General features: G+C 45.6%; 1 protein-coding gene across 2 annotated transcripts in view; it reads right to left on the reverse strand.

Moving 5' to 3' along the window:
* Positions 1-2,427: 2,427 nt before the first annotated feature.
* WDR49 (WD repeat domain 49) overlaps positions 2,428-16,313 on the reverse strand; it is a 173,336-nt gene continuing 159,450 nt past the window's right edge. For both annotated transcript variants that reach the window (XM_040349306.1, XM_040349305.1), the window contains 2 exons: positions 13,037-13,183; positions 2,428-2,646 (listed from right to left, as the gene is read on the reverse strand). In XM_040349306.1, the coding sequence (XP_040205240.1) occupies positions 2,501-2,646; positions 13,037-13,183 (293 nt within the window). In that variant the 3' untranslated portion in view covers positions 2,428-2,500. The remainder of the gene's footprint in view (positions 2,647-13,036; positions 13,184-16,313) is intronic.

Genomic DNA, 16,313 nt, shown 5'->3' on the forward strand with positions numbered 1-16,313 from the left:
CGACAGAAAAAGTCCGATGTGAGCTTTTGAATGGAAATTCCGACTGTGTGTATGCTCCATCGGACTTTTGCTGTTAGAATTTCTGCCAACAAAAGATTGAGAGCTGGTTCTCAAATTTACCAGACGAAAAAAATCCAATCGTCTGTAGCAATTCCGATGCGCAAATTTCCAACGCATGCTCGGAAACAATTTGACGCATGCTCGGAAGCATTGAACCTAATTTTCTTGGCTCGTCTTAGTGTTGTACGTCACCGCTTTGTTGACAGTTGAATGTCCAGAGAACTTTTGTGTGTATGCAAGCCAAGCTTGAGCGGAATTCTGTAAAAAAAAAAACATCCAAGGTTTTTCAGATGGGAAATCCGATCGTGTGTACGCAGCATCACATTGAGAACTGAGTGATCAAACAGTTCTCACAGGTCTGTAAGCAGAGAGCCTCTCTGCCTCCCCCCCCCCCTCCCTGTAGTCACTGGAACGCTGGACTGTGTAGGCGGGAGCAGCTGGCTCAGTCTCTCAGTGGCTTTGCTGAGAGGCTGAGCCGGGTGACAGTCCAGGAATGTGGGCACACCCTGACTCCATTGTTGCGATCTTTCCTGAGTCTGAACTGGCTCTGTGACATCAACCGACAGTGGCAGTACGTCAGCCGACAAGCTTTGGCTGTACTTCTCCTTTAAAAAGTGGAGGTTTATGGGTTATTTTTGTAAAAAAAGGATATAGTTTTGTGTCACTTCGAGTCTAAGATCAGCCCAATAATTCTTAACAATCTTACTCCTCATCTTCATCCCCCTCCCCATCACTCCTGCTTGTGCACAGGCAGAAAACACAGGAAGTGATCAGCTCACAAGATTTCTGGCAGGATCAGCAGGTATTTTTTGAATACATATAACAAAACACTTTCAATGGTATATTTAGCAAACCAAAAGGGAGCAAATAAGTGTAGCGCCCCCTTACCTTCAGTAGAGGCACTACACTAAAGTTAGTGGGGGAATGAGAGAGATAATTTGCTCTCATTCCGAATTATGTTAAATTTGGCTGTCGCCAAATCTGGATTGTTCTGTGGGTCAGACTGCGTTCTAGGGATGCGGTACCATCCCTGGGCGGCAGGTGGCACCAGAGAGGTCCAGGCGGAGCCGCTTTTCCTCAGCAGCCAATTAGAGGAGTTTTCCCTCGCGGGGCATGCTGGGGAGGAGTATTTCTGTGGTAGAAGCCGTTGTTCTTGGTTCTTCGCGGGTTCCTGGTTCCAGGTGCGGCACCCACCTTTGGGGTGTGCGCACATCGCGGGCCCCGCCACCGTGGGCTGCCTGGCCTGGGGTCGCACGCGGCGCGGAGTTCCTGACTCTGGGCCCTCCTGGCCTGGAGCGGCTGGTGCCACAAAGGGGCCCCAGTGACTGACTGGGTCCCCCTTCTACTGGGGAGATCCCGTGCTGTGTGCCGTTCAGTGGGGGATCGGCTTGAGGGGAGCCCGGAGGCTGGTTGTCCAGGGGGGCTTGGGTGAACCATCAGGGATCTGGGGGCCGGGACGTTGACAGGTACACTTCCACTGTCAACCGGTGACCCTGGTGCAAATTTACTGGGAGGATAAGCTCAACTATTTAGCTCATCCAAGTTCTAGGCCTGTGGCAGAGGCTCCATCAGAGCCAGGTCTGTGGCAGAGACCTGCTCCTCCCAGCATCCTTGGAGTGACGCTTCGGCTGCCGGGCCTGTGGCAGGGGCCTGTCCGGGGGCACTTCGCCCACTCGGGCTGGAGTGGCGACGGGCTGTGCTACTATTACTGAGAGCAGGATTGCTTTCTTCTTCATCAAAGCCTGATACCGCGGGGTTCTCTGCTTCATCTGCCTTTCCTATCCTGCCTCATGTTGATGTTGGTCGTGTTGGGCCGAGAAATAAAGCATTCAGAAAACCTATTTCGCTGATTGGACATTCGTTTACTGCTCTACTCACTACTATCACCCTAGATAACGATTAGAGGTAACTTAGGCTCCATTCACACCTTATTGTCGCCTGTAGCGCGACGCTATTGCAGCCTGCAATACGCTGGAGGGGTGATTTAACATTGTCGGCTATGGAGATGGTTCACATCTCCACGCCGAACGCCGAAACGCCGTACGCCTGAAGCTCAAAACAAGTCCCGGACCTTTTTTTCAGGCGGCTTTTGGCGTTCGGCATAGCCGACAATGTTAAGCAACCCTCCGGCGTATGTTTAGGCTTAAAAAATGCCGCGTTTTGCCGCGGCAAATCGCGGGACAAAACGCCGCAATTTGTCGCGGCAAATCGCAGTAACATACGCCGCATTCAGGTGTGAATGCAGCCTTAATATGCCGATTCCAAATCAACCAGTGGCTCCTGAAGGGGTAGCGCTACATAAGAGAAGTTAATTGTTAGGGTTTACATAAAAAAAATAAAAAAAATACTACAGTCACACACAGCCAATTGGTTTGATGGAAATATTTTATTTACAGTTTTTAGTAAATTACCCACAAATCAGTTTGCGCCTGTCAGACTGTTATTTCTCTTTTTGTCTTGCTGCTTTCTTGTTTCTCTTTATCCTGGGCTCTGGAAACATTCTGTCACTTAGTTGTTTTGCTTTTAGTTCACGTTCCAAAATTTCTCTTGGGAAGAGGCTCCCCTCGTCAAACACAGCTTTCAGTGCTAGAATGGTGATAGAATCACATTTACATTATTCATGTGGCTGGCAAGTATCCAAAAAGTCTTTATTAACACTGACGATTGCTAAAGTGACCCAGTTTTACATTGTTATCCCCTCTCGCTGTTATCTTAGGCAATGTGACATTCTTATAAGACCAAGGGCAGGAGCAAAACACAAATGAGAAGAATCTTTCAGTCACTACCTACAGATGCTGTGTACTTTCAGTCCACTGATCCTGATACATATTTCACAATGTATTGTAATATAAACACTTATATGCAGGATTTAGAAAGACGTGAATCCTCATTTACATGACTTTTACAAAAATCGTGGATTTTCCAATAATCCAGCTACACAAAGGCTGATGTTTTGTCAATTAGATCTAAAGATCAGAGAACTCTTTGTTCTTCTAATGATCACCGAGACTGCAAGTTTTACCACAATAATCCTTTCTTCTGAAACCTGTTGTTCTGAATTGTGTATATATATATATATAGACTGAGTTAGTTAAAAGTTTTATTGCAACGTTAAAGAGGAACTACAGTCTGCTCACATAATTTGTAATAAAAACATCTTTGCCATTCTGAAGCTTCTCTCCAACCACTTTGTATATTATTTTATATATACTGGGGTGGATTCAGGTAGGGGCGCGCACTACTACGGAGGCGCAGCGTACCGTTTTTACGCTGCGCCTCCGTAAATTACCTGCGCTACGCTTCATTCACGAAGCAGTAGCTCCGTAATTTGCGTGGGCGCTCAGTAAAAATGTCCGGCATACGCTCCGTAGGGGGCGTGGATCATTTTTAATTAGGCGCGTTCCCGCACCGAATGTAGTGCGCATGCTCCGTCGGGAAACTTTCCCGACATGCATTGCGGCAAATGACGTCGCAAGGACGTCATTTGCTTTAACGTGAACGTAAATGGCGTCCAGCACCATTCACGATTCACTTACGCAAACAACGTAATTTTCAAACATCGCAACGCGGGAACGACGGGTAAACTTAGCATTGGCTGCCCCTGCTAATAGCAGGAGCAGCCTTACGCGGAACCCGACGAACGCAAACGACGTAAAATGTGTACGCAGGGCGCGTGTACGGTTGTGAATCGGTGTGAGTATGCAATTTGCATACTCTACGCTGACCACTATGGGAACGCCACCTAGCGGCCATCGTAAGAATGCAGCCTACGATACGACGGCATAAGAGCCTTATGCCAGTCATATCTTAGGCTGCAGTCGGCGTAACGAGCTTTCTGAATACAGAAAAGTCGTTACGCCGGCGCAACTAAGCAATTGCGCTGCGTAACTATGGATACGCAGACGCAATTGCTTACTGAATCCACCCCACTGTGATTCTGTACTTACCAAATATGCTGCAGAAATCTCCCTCCACCGAGTCTGGCTGCATCCATTTTAACTGTGGGCAGCTGAATCTGTTGCCTGTTCACGTCCTGGATTTACACAGACACACAAAGGCATACCTCCAGCTTTGCAGCCCTGCAGCTCTCATTGGCCCTCCTATGACTCATCCCCCTTCCTTTCCTGGCAAACGCTCACGATAGTTAGAGAGAGAGCTGTGCATGATGTCATAGGCCTAGGCTTTTTACCAGACAAGAAACAGGAAGTGGGCTGTACTGGCAGTAAAAAAAATGTTTCACTATCCCAAGTTAAAACAACAACGGCGGAAGATTTGATAGATGGAAAGTTTAAAAAAAGACTGAAGGTCCGCATTAAGTATTAAAAAGAAAAGTTGGGGTCGCTTGTGTTCGCTACATTTTGTATTTCCTTTAATCCATTTAAATTGGAGTGAAACGAGGGCTAGCAGGTGACTAAACCCCTTTTTAGTATGAAAAAGTTTTCCCCATGCTGGCAGCTGTAAGCCTATGGGAAGGTACAATGGGAAGGTCAGGGCGATTCTGCAACCTAGAGCCAACCCAAGAAAATAAATGTACCTTTTATTTTCATTTTTTTTTTCACTCTTAATGGTTCATTCTCATTATATATATATATATATATATATATATATATATATATATGTGCCTCTAAGTGCAATATTAAAAAACTACTGTATAAGGACACAGATGCTAATGAGCTAGGCTGTTACTCAGCTCTGCCAGCACAGAGCACAAAAGCAGTGATAAGGGCTCCCTGATTGCATTGGAGTTCTGGGGAATGTTGGCATGCAGATGTGGGCGCCCCCTGCTACACCCTGTAGAAATGATCGGGCTGCTCAGATCACTTCTACAAGAAAGCCCATTGCCAGCTCTAAAAAATGATACCTGGATCATGACTGCATCTGCAACCATGATCCTGTTATTACTGCTTTCCAACGAAGACGTATATACTGTATACATATGGCAGCCAGGAAGCGGTTACGTAAAGAAACCACCAGATATTGCTGTCTGTTGTACTTCAGAGGAATATTTAGAGGGTTCACAGAGAGGTATTACTTTTACTGCAAAGGACAGCACGGTGGCTTAGGGGTTAGCACTTCTTCCTCAGTTTAAAGCGACTTTAAAACCTTGCTTTAAAAATAAAATAAAAATAACTGTTGTGTTATACTTACCTACTCTGTGTAATGGTTTTGCACAGAGCAGCCCGGATCCTCCTGTTATCAGGTCCCACGCTGTCGCTCCTGGCTCCTCCCTCATGCCGGGGTGCCCCCAGAGCAACAACTTGCTCTGGGTGCACCCAAGCAGGCGCACTCCTGAGCTGTGGCTATGTGTGTCCATTCACATATGGAGTTGTGACTCGGCCCCGCCTCCTCTGTCTCCTAAATGGCTCAATGACTGTGATTGACAGCAGCGGGAGCCAATGCCAAAAGCCAATCAGGAGTGCAAGTTCCTGGAGAGGGAAGGCTCTCGTGGACATTGCTGGATCAAGATGGGGCTCAGGTTAGTATTAGGGGGGCTTGGGGGTCTGCTGTACACAGAAGGCTTTTTAACTTCATGCAGATAATGTATGAAGGTAAAAAAACGTGGGCCAGATTCAGAAAGGACTTACGACGGCGCAGCGCCATGTACACCGTCGTAAGTCCTAATCTGGCCCCTCGTATCTATGCGACTGATTCTTAGAATCAGTTACGCATAGATATCCTTTAGATCCGACAGGCGTAAGTCTCTTACGCCGTCGGATCTAAACTGCAATTTTTTTTCCCGCTAGGTGGCGCTTCCGTCGATTTCCGCGTTGAGTATGCAAACTAGCTAGATACGCAAATTCCTGAACGTACGCGCGGCCGACGCAGTAAAGTTACAACGTTTATGTTAGGCTTTTCCCAGCGTATAGTTGCCCCTGCTATATGAGGCGCAGCCAATGTTAAGTATGGCCGTCGTTCCCGCGTCGAAATTTTAAAAAGTTACGTCGTTTGCGTAAGTCGTCCGTGAATGGGGCTGGACGTCATTTACGTTCACGTCGAAACCAATGACGTCCTTGCGACGTCATTTTGAGCAATGCACACTGGGATATTTTAGGGACGGCGCATGCGCAGTTCGTTTGGCGCGGCGAAGCGCTTCATTTAAATGATACACGCCCCCTACCTGCCGAATTTGAATTCCGCCGGGTGATTTACGCTACGCCGCCGCAACATTACAGGCAAGTGCTTTGTGAATAAAGCACTTGCCTGAAAAACTTGCGGCGGTGTAACGTAAATCGGATACGTTACGCCGCCGCACAGATACGCCCGCTGTACCTGAATCTGGCCCCTTGTGCCTTTACAACCACTTTAAGTCCTGGTCCATCTGCATGGAGTTTGCATGTTCTCCATAAGGTTATGGGGGTTTCCTCCCACACTCCAAAGACATGCTGGTAGGTCGATTGGCTCCTGTGTATAATTTCCCTTTAAAAGGATAATCTACTGTGGCTACCTCACCATCTGCCCAAACAGCGCGTAAAACACTTTGATCCTCCAGGGAGAAAAGTACTATATTAATTAATCTTCTTCTGCAACAAGTTATCAGTGTAGAATATATAGAAAATTGAATTCAATAACAAGCAAGAGCCCCCTCTGTTCGGGGAGGGGAGTGAAACATGCAAGCTTCATTATCATAGACTAAGCTGTTAGAGCCGACGCGCTGTCATTAACTTTTAAAAGCAATCTGTCACTTAGTTTTTGCTGTCTTGTAGTGTCTGCATTAAAAATGACTTGACCAATTTTCCAACATACTGGAAGTTTTCTGCGGCTGACACTACCAATCTTTATCACTTGTTGCTGTTCGATCACTAACTTCTCAGCTCAGCTGTCACAGTGAGGACTTGAATATGTCACATTGTTGCATTGTGCATGGGCAGCATAGGTTGTGCTGTTAGGAATAATAGGCACTACAGCCTTTTCATCATTGCCTTATAAACCATACAAATAGTTGTGTTCATGTCACCTTTTTATCAATGCCGTAGACAACCACAGTCCTTCATTGAAATCCCTTTGTGAGAGATGTGAGTCTTACAACTAGTTTGGAATTGGTAAATCATTTCTGTCTGCTTCTCCTAATTGCAACAGCACTAACCATCTCTCTTCCACAGAGGCAGGAGGAGGCTGGTGGCAGACAATGTCAATAGCGGCTGAAAAACTGAAAATTGTAGTTCTAGAACATATATAAAAGTATTAAAGCTGAACTCCAAGCAAGCAGCTAAATCACACTGGGGCCCAGATCCACGTACCTCGGCGCATATATTATCCCGGCGTAGCGTATCTCAGACTTCCAGCGTATTTTCAGTATCCACAAAGAATTTGCGCCGTAAGTTATGTAGCGTAGCGTAACTGTGACGGCGTAAGGGCGCGGAATTCAAATGACAAAGACGTGGGCGTGTTTTATGTTAATTCTACTTGACCCCGCGTAAATGACGTTTTTTTTAACGGCGCATGCGCCGTCCGTGGGGGTATCCCAGTGCGCATGCTCGAAATAGTCAATGCTTTCGACGTGAACGTAATTTACGCAAAGCCTTATTCGCGAACGTTTTATGCAAACGACGTACACGACGGAAAATTAGATGCTGGCCCGACGTCCATACTTAACATTGCGTACGCCTCATAGAGCAGGGGTAACGTTACGCCGAAAAAAGCCTTACGTAAACGACGTAAAAAAATGTGTCGGGCGGACGTACGTTTGTGGATTGGCGCATCTAGCTAATTTGCATACTCGACGCGTTAATCAACGGAAGCGCCACCTAGCTGCCAGCATAAATATGTACCTTAGATCCGACGGCGTACTAAGACGTACGTCAGTCGGATCTAGCCCAGCTTCAGGCGCATCTTTTTTTTTGTTTCCAAACAAAGATTCGCCGGAGCATCCGAGAAGTTACGTGGCGTATCAATAGATACGCTGACATAACTTCTTCGTGGATCTGGGCCTTAAAGTGGAACTTTGGTCCTTTACTCCTTGATCACTTGAGGCTGGCCTCTCTGGCAGAAATATCTACTGTATGTAAAACATTAACCCCTTCCAGCTCCCCTCCCCGAGGAGGTTCTAAATGCCAGGAGGCGGAGGTGGGACCAATGTGATTGGCTTCCAGCCTTGCTCCCATGATGGCAGCTTTTGGGATATCTCCTTCCCTATCTCATCCATCCATTTAAGGGACCATGCGCCTCTGTATATGGACTAATAGACCATCACTCTCTAAAGAACAACTTTGGGGTGACCAGACATCCCCGGTTTCCGGGTTGAGGACACTGTCCCCTGACCAAGTCTGTCCCCAGTTTTGTCCCCGGATTGAATTTGAACAGGGGCTGGGGCAATTTCAAAGACAGTCAGTGCAGAATTGGAAAACAAAATCTGAATTACACCCTCTCTGCCACTCCGACTAGCTTAGGGGGGTGTATTTTTTCCATTATCTGTGCCCCATTCTGATAATCATGTGCTGGTTGGAGTGGAGGGAATATTTCTTCAGTTTCGGGTGCATGCTCATTCAGCTCCGCTTGCATGTTCTTCTGCCTTGGCTCAAGTCCTGGACCAATAGCCTAGCCTGCCTGTTTATCTCCTTGCCTTCCTTGGTGGAGTGATCTTCCTCCACTCCCCACCCAATAGTAGCCGGGGCCTGGAGAGTAAGACTTGACAGGCTGTGAGGCGGGCGGCAGCGGCGGTGGGCAGAGAGTCGTTGATTGCCGGCATTACTAGTAAAAAAAAAAATATTTCCCCGGATTTCATTTTAAAAATCTGGTCACCTTAGTGTAGATGGCTCAGTACTACTCTATGTATTTGGGTGTTATATGGCTTGGAAACTTTTCTTGATCAAAACGGATGGCTCCCACACTGGGAAATTATGAGTTACACACTACACAATTGAATGAACTTTCCTATTTGGATTTAGTTACCAACAAAGGGTATAGGGTGCCATGCCACAAGTTATATAAGGGCTATACGTGATGGTATTGCCACCTCTCCCTGAGAGTTTTCCAGTTATGCTTGATATATGTGCCATAATTAACTCTTATATGGGGGTTGGTCCTACAACACATTTCATTAAAGGACACCCTCACAGACTTTAAAGAGGAACTGCAGTCTGCTCACATAATTTGTAATAAAAACATATTTGTCATTCTGAAGCTTCCCTCCAACCACTTTGCATATTATTTTATATATACTGTGATTTTGAACTTGCCGAATATGCTGCAGAAATCTCCCTCCACTAAGTCTGTCTGCAACCATTTAAATTATGGGCAACTAAAGCTGCTGCCTGTTCACTTCCTGGATTTACACAGACACACAGAGGCACACCTCCATCTCTGCAGCTCCCATTTACCTTCTTATGACTCATCCTCCCTCTCTTCCTGGCAAACTCTCACGAGAGTGAAAGAGAGCCGTGCATGATGTCATAAGCCTAGGCTTATTACCAGACAAGAAACAGGAAGTGGGTTGTATAAGGTATTTACTGGCAGAAATAACAAGGGCAGAAGATTTAATAGATGGAAAGTTGAAAAAATGACTGAAGGTTCACTTTAAATGCTATTCAGCCACATGTAGTGGCCCATCAACACTGTTTATATGTGGGTTGGTCTTACTTTATATTTCATTGGAGGATCCCTTAGTGAACTTTGAATGACTTCCAGCCACATGTTGGTCCCGGAACACATCCTATCAAAGGATCATTTCAAGAATTCTGAATAACATTCAGTTACATATAATTATCTAATCTTGAACATCAATATGGCGGAGAGGCTGTTTTTTTTTGGGGGGGGGGTGCTCACACAATTTCTGCAGCTGCCATGGTTGGGTTTTGTAATAATTGGCCAATTATGATTTGATTAGTTACTGTAGATAGCGAGTTTTTGTATGTTCTAGGTTCTAGGTGTTCAATAAAGTTATTTTTCTTGAATTGTTATACAAGTCAAAGATTTGTAATTCTATCCAGCAACGTGTGACCTATACACCTCTGCCAGACAGCACAGCCAGGAGTGGAAACTGACACTTCTGGTAAAGGGGTTGTAAAGGTAAAAAAAATGTTTCCCTAAATAGCTTCCTTTACCTTAGTGCGGTCCTCCTTCACTTACCCCATTCTTCCATTTTGCTTTTAAATGTCATTATTTCTTCTGAGAAATCCTCACTTCCTGTTCTTCTGTGTGTAACTAAACACAGTAATGTGAGGCTTTCTCCCTGGTGTGGAGAAAGCCTCTTGAGGGGGCGAGCAGGAGTGTCAGGACACTCTCTACTTTGCAGATAAAAAAAGGAGCTGTGTGTTAGAGGGCGTCCTGACACTCCTGCTCGCCCCCTCCCACCTCAAGAGGCTTTCTCCACACCAGGGAGAAAGCCTTGCATTACTGTGTGGAGTTACAGACAGAAGAACAGGAAGTGAGGATTTCTCAGAAGAAATAAGGACATTAAAAAGCAAAATCAAAGGATGAGGTAAGTGAAGAAGGACTGCACTAAGGTAAAGGAAGCTATTTAGGGAAACATTTTTTTGAAGTTTCCACAGTCTGTGTTGATTTGGGGATGTCATCTGCTGGTGTTGGTCCACTGTGCTTCATTAAGTCCGGGGTCATCGCAGCCGTCTACCAGGAGAATTTGGAGCACTTCAAGCTTTCTTCCACAGACGAGCTCTATGGGGATGCTGACTTCATTTTCCAGCAGGACTTGGCACCTGCCCACACTGCCAAAAGCACCAAAACCTGTTTCTTTTTTTTTTTGCACATAGCGTAATCCTGTTTATTATGTCAAAACTCCCCATACAACAGAACACCTCTTAAAAATAACTGCTTACATTTGATAAATAACAACAAGCATAAAATTGTGATCCAAGAGGGCGCTATCACCAGTATCAGCCGTCCAAGAGGAAGCGCTCCTTGCAGACACCGCAATCACTTCGCAGGGAGCGCAAGTGTACGTGACGGGCGAGTCCACTGACGCGTTTCGTCACTTCCTGACATCAAAAGAGACTGATTTTACTGTTGTGGGTTTAGTCACCTGCCCACAGTGCCAAAAGCACCAAAACCTGTTTCAATGACCGTGGGATTACTGTGCTTGATTGGCAAACTCGCCTGACCGGAACCCCATAGAGAACCTATGGGGAATTGCCAAGAGAAAGATGAGAGATATGAGACCGAACAATGCAGAAGAGCTGAAGGCCGCTATTGAAGCATTCTGGTCTTCCATAACACCCTAGCAGTGCCACAGGCTGATAGCTTCCATGCCACGTCGCATTGAGGCAGTAATTGCTGCAAAAGGGGCCCAAACCAAGTACTGAGTACATATGCATGCTTCTACTTTTCAGAGGTTCGATATTATTCTATGTACAATCCTTGTTTTATTGATTTCATGTAATATTCAAATATTCCGAGATTGTGGATTTGGAGTTTTCATGAGCTGTAAGCTATAATCGTCACAATTATGACAAATCACAGCTTGAACTATCTCATATATTAGTTTCACCTTTTAAGTTGCATTAGTGAAATAAATTAACTTTTGCACGATATTCAAATTTTTCGAGTTTCATCTGTATATTGTGGGCGGTCAGCAAGTGGTTAAGTTGATGTGCTAAAAAGCAGACAAAATGGGCAAGCGTAAGGATTTGAGCTACTCTGACAAGGACCAAATTGTACTGTCAAAGCAACTCCAAAACTGCAGCTCTTGTGGGATGTTCTGAGCCTGCATTGGTTAGGACCTACCAATAGTGGTCCAAGGAAGTAAAAGTGGAAAACCAGTGACAGGTTCATGAGTGGCCAAGCCTCACTGATTCACGTGGAAAGTGAAGGCAGGCCTGTTTAGTCCAATCCAATAGTAGAGCTACTATAGCTCAGATTGCTGAGAAAGTTAGTGCTGGTTCCTTAGATGTGCGCAGCCTATTGCATTAGGGTGTGCACCCCAAAGTCCAAACACACACTACTGATCGCTCACAAGGTTCATTCAGAAAGGGAAGGGGCCGGTAAATTACATATTTACTGGCCCCTTCCCCACTCCTAAAACATCGCAGCAGCAACAGCCGATTGGAGTGGAGGGAAGCTGGCAGCGCTGCAGGGGGAAAGATGGGAGCCATGGCAGTAGAGGGAATCTGTGCTACACAGGGTGATTAGGGTGTGCCTGTACACACCTGGCACACCCTGTGCACATGCCTATGGCTGTTTCCAATAGAGAGGTCTCAGAACACACATTTCATCATAGTTTGTTTCGAATGGGACCGCAGACTGATGAGGATGCCCATGCTGACCTGTGTCTACCCCAAAAGTGCTTAAAATGGACACAAGGGCATCAGAACTGGGCCACAGAGATTTCCCCAATGTGTTGATTTGACCTCCAAATTCTCCAGATCTTACTCCAATTGAGCATCTGTTGGATGTGCTGGAAAAACAAGAGCAGGCCATGGAGGCCACACCTTTCATCCTACTGGGTAAAGGATTTTCTTTTGTTGGCTGGGTGGCAGATACCACAGCATACCATCAGCGGTCTAGTGGAATCCATGCCTTGATGGGTTAGAGCTGTTTTGATTGTAAAAGGGATACCTATTCAGTATTAGGTGGGTGGTTATTTTATGGTGAGCAGTCATTACATTATAGATTTTCATTGTATAGATATATACATATACTGTACATACAGTATAGCATCACCTGGCCTTAGATGTAATGGCTGCATTCCTTTTTAACTTTCAGGCCAAGAACATTTTTTGCAAACACAGAAAAGTCCTGTTGATCTTGCCAGAAATGTTTTGTTCTTGACCTTTCTTGTGAGCTTCAAGGAAAGAACACAAAAACATATCTTTATTATGCCAGAATCTCAATATTTGCCACTTCATGTGAGTCTAAAAGTAGGGGAAAACAATGCTATATTTATCCACTGCTAGTCCCACCAATCCACCATGCAATGGAGATAAATAAAAGCAGACATGTTTCAAGTCCAGCTTGAAAATGTTGAAATTAAGTTCCTGCACCAAAAACACTCCAGTATTACTATAGAAAAGTTATTAATACTTACTTTCTGAGAATGTAGGGGCTTCCACAACTTTAGGACATTTATCTTCTGTCTTTTCTCCAAAGTATTTGTCAGGATTTATAATTAAATCCGGTTTGCTAATTTCCAAAGTATCCTCCAGAGCATCTATGTTCAACAAGCTGAAGGTACCTGCAGTCATTCAAAACATAATTAATATGTATGTGTAGATTTTTCTCCATTTTATATAAATAGAAACATTATCAATATCAAGATTAATATCCTGCTTGCATCTGCATGTTATCCCTGTGTGGGTTGCTCTGTCTTTTCAAGTTTCCTTCCACAATTAAAAAATGTACTAGCTTGAAAGCTATCTAAATAATCCCCACATAGTGGTCTTTATTTACCAAACCAATGGTTCTCAACCTTATTTAGACCAGATCCCTATAAAGTCCTAAAAACTTTCTGTAACGGGATGATCTGGGACAAACAGAGACTTTGGAAGGATGAGGGGTACTCCTGTGCCAGCGTCATTAATAACTCTTATGTCTAGGGTCACCTTATGTCCAATAGGGCCATAGGGTGACTGAGAAATTATATCCTAAATTACAGGACAGGGGACATTACTGATAGTTCATATTGCAGGATCTTGAGATATTGCAAGTTGTTGGTTAATTGTGACCCAACCAGTCAATAGTGACTCATTTCTATGATTAGCCCTGGCTAGTGAGTTGTTAATTGAGTCAGGCTTCTGGAAGACCTTCCATTGTGTGAGGTTGTTGAGATGCTAACTAAGACTGCTTCTGTGGATTGAAACTGAGTCAGCCTGGCTCCTAGACCCCTCATGATATATACTGTTTATGTGTGGAATGTACTTGTCGGAGACGTAACGTCTAGGGGATAATTAACTCTGAATATCATTATGTAAAAGAATGTGAATGAAGCCCCCCATGGTGTGATGAGGGGGGTGGACAGTTTGATTGTTCCTGTGATTTCTGTAACCTGTTGTACGGCATATAAGCAAGCTAAGAAACGATTAAAAGTGAGTTCATACATTTTTGAAGCAGAGAATAGAGCGGTCAGTCTCATTTTCTGGGGAATTGATATGGATCGGGTCCTGTTGGTTTGTCTGTGTGTCAGATGAGCTGTCGTGGGTTGATGGAAGGTCGTAAACGGTGGTGACAGTTACAATTGGTGGCAGCAGTGGGATAATTCCATAGCCAGAAGGACTGCTACAAGGACACAGGACAATGGAGACGCTGTATGAACGGCTGAAGCTCTCTTCCCTCAAGGACTTACTGGAGAGCCGGGTCAGATCGGCCAGCAACCGTAAGAGAAGGGACATTATTACAGAGCTTGTCCAAATGGATAGAGCTGAAAGGCCCAGCATAACAGAAAGGCCCAGCATAACAGACAGGACACCCGAGGAAGAGTTTTTTGACCGGGCTGTTAGACGTGGACTGGCACAGTATGGACCTAATCTTCCACCGGAGATCATAGACCGGGTTATAGCGGCTGTGGATGCCACTTGGCTACAGCAAAGAGGTGCTGCAGCAGCAGAAGTCACAGCAGCACCAACTGAAGAGAGGGGAGAGGTACAGATGCCAGTCACCACGGAAGTGGAGTTCCAGGGAGCCGGGGCAGTTGGCCCCTCTCCCCAGCAACAAGCTGTGGTGGTAAAGCGTTCACTCCCAGCTGAATCACTGGCAGCAGGGCAGGATGCTACTGGCTGCTGCACACAACTGCAGCTTGAGCTGACATCGGGGGATGGGACTGTGGTCTCCCCTCAAAGCGACCCAGCGGAAGAGCTGGCAACAGAGCAGAGTGCCACAAGCCTCTTCTCTCACTTAACGGAAGAGGGAGTTCCTGGGGCAGTGGATGGGACTCCAGTCTTCACTGACACAACCCCAAAAAATGGTGCGTCACCGAGACAGGAGGATGTCGGCTTTGCTTTGCAAGCATCAGGATTTTCTACCACCAGTGGATGGGACTTCAGTCTCCACTGGTATACCCCAGGGATGGGGGCCAGTTGGCCCAGATCCCCAACAGCATGATGGACTGAGCCTAGTCACCCTGTCTTCTCTCCAGCGGCTGAAAGGACTCCAGGGAGAAGGGCCAGTCCAGGCCTCTCCCCAGCGGCAGGCAGGTTCTCTGAGAGAGACAGAGGTTTGCGGGGTGAGTAATGCTCTGTTTGGAGCAATTTATTTGGGGTACAGTATGGATACCAGCATTGGAGGAATGGTACTACTGACTAAATTTGGAGTCAACCCGTTCGGGGTTCCCTCCTGTGTCAGTCTCCCACCGAAAGGGGAGAGATGTAACGGGATGACCTGGGACAAACAGAGACTTTGGAAGGATGAGGGGTACTCCTGTGCCAGCGTCAATAATAACTCTTATGTCTAGGGCCATAGGGTGACTGAGAAATGATATCCTAAATTACAGGACAGAGGACATTACTGATAGTTCATATTGCAGGATCTTGAGATATTGCAAGTTGTTGGTTAATTGTGACCCGACCAGTCAATAGTGACTCATTTCTATGATTAGCCCTGGCTAGTGAGTTGTTAATTGAGTCAGGCTTCTGGAAGACCTTCCATTGTGTGAGGCTGTTGAGATGCTAACTAAGACTGCTTCTGTGGATTGAAACTGAGAGTCAGCCTGGATCCTAGACCCCTCATTATGTATACTGTTTATGTGTGAAATGTACTTGTCGGAGACGTAACGTCTAGGGGATAATTAACTCTGAATATCATTATGTAAAAGAATGTGATTAAAGCCCCCCATGGTGTGATGAGGGGGGTGGACAGTTTGATTGTTCCTGTGATTTCTGTAACCTGTTGTACTGCATATAATCAAGCTAAGAAACCATTAAAAGTGAGTTCATACATTTTTGAAGCAGAGAATAGAGCGGTCAGTCTCATTTTCTGGGGAATTGATATGGATCGGGTCCTGTTGGTTTGTCTGTGTGTCAGATGAGCTGTCGTGGGTTGTTGGAAGTTCATAAACAGTGGTGACCGTTACACTTTCCATGCCCAAACAGTTAAAAAAAAAGTGTTATACTCACACAATAAAAGTATGGAAATACAAAATACTGTATGTATTCAAAATTCTGGAAGGCTCTGGATGGGGCTGGGTGTCACTGTTCGAAGATGAAGGTTCTAGAGGGGGTTAACAGAGTCTGCAGCAGACCTGGTGGCCCTGTAGGGGATGAGATTTATGGAAAGAGCAGCAGGCAACTGTGGTGGATGGAGTTTTTAGAGAGGGCTGTGGTGTTCTCTAGGAAGCTGGGGGTTCTGCAGAGGCAGTATGGGAGACTGAAGGG

This window comes from Rana temporaria, chromosome 4 (genome assembly GCF_905171775.1).
Source record: "Rana temporaria chromosome 4, aRanTem1.1, whole genome shotgun sequence".
Classification (NCBI taxonomy): Eukaryota; Metazoa; Chordata; class Amphibia; order Anura; family Ranidae; genus Rana; species Rana temporaria.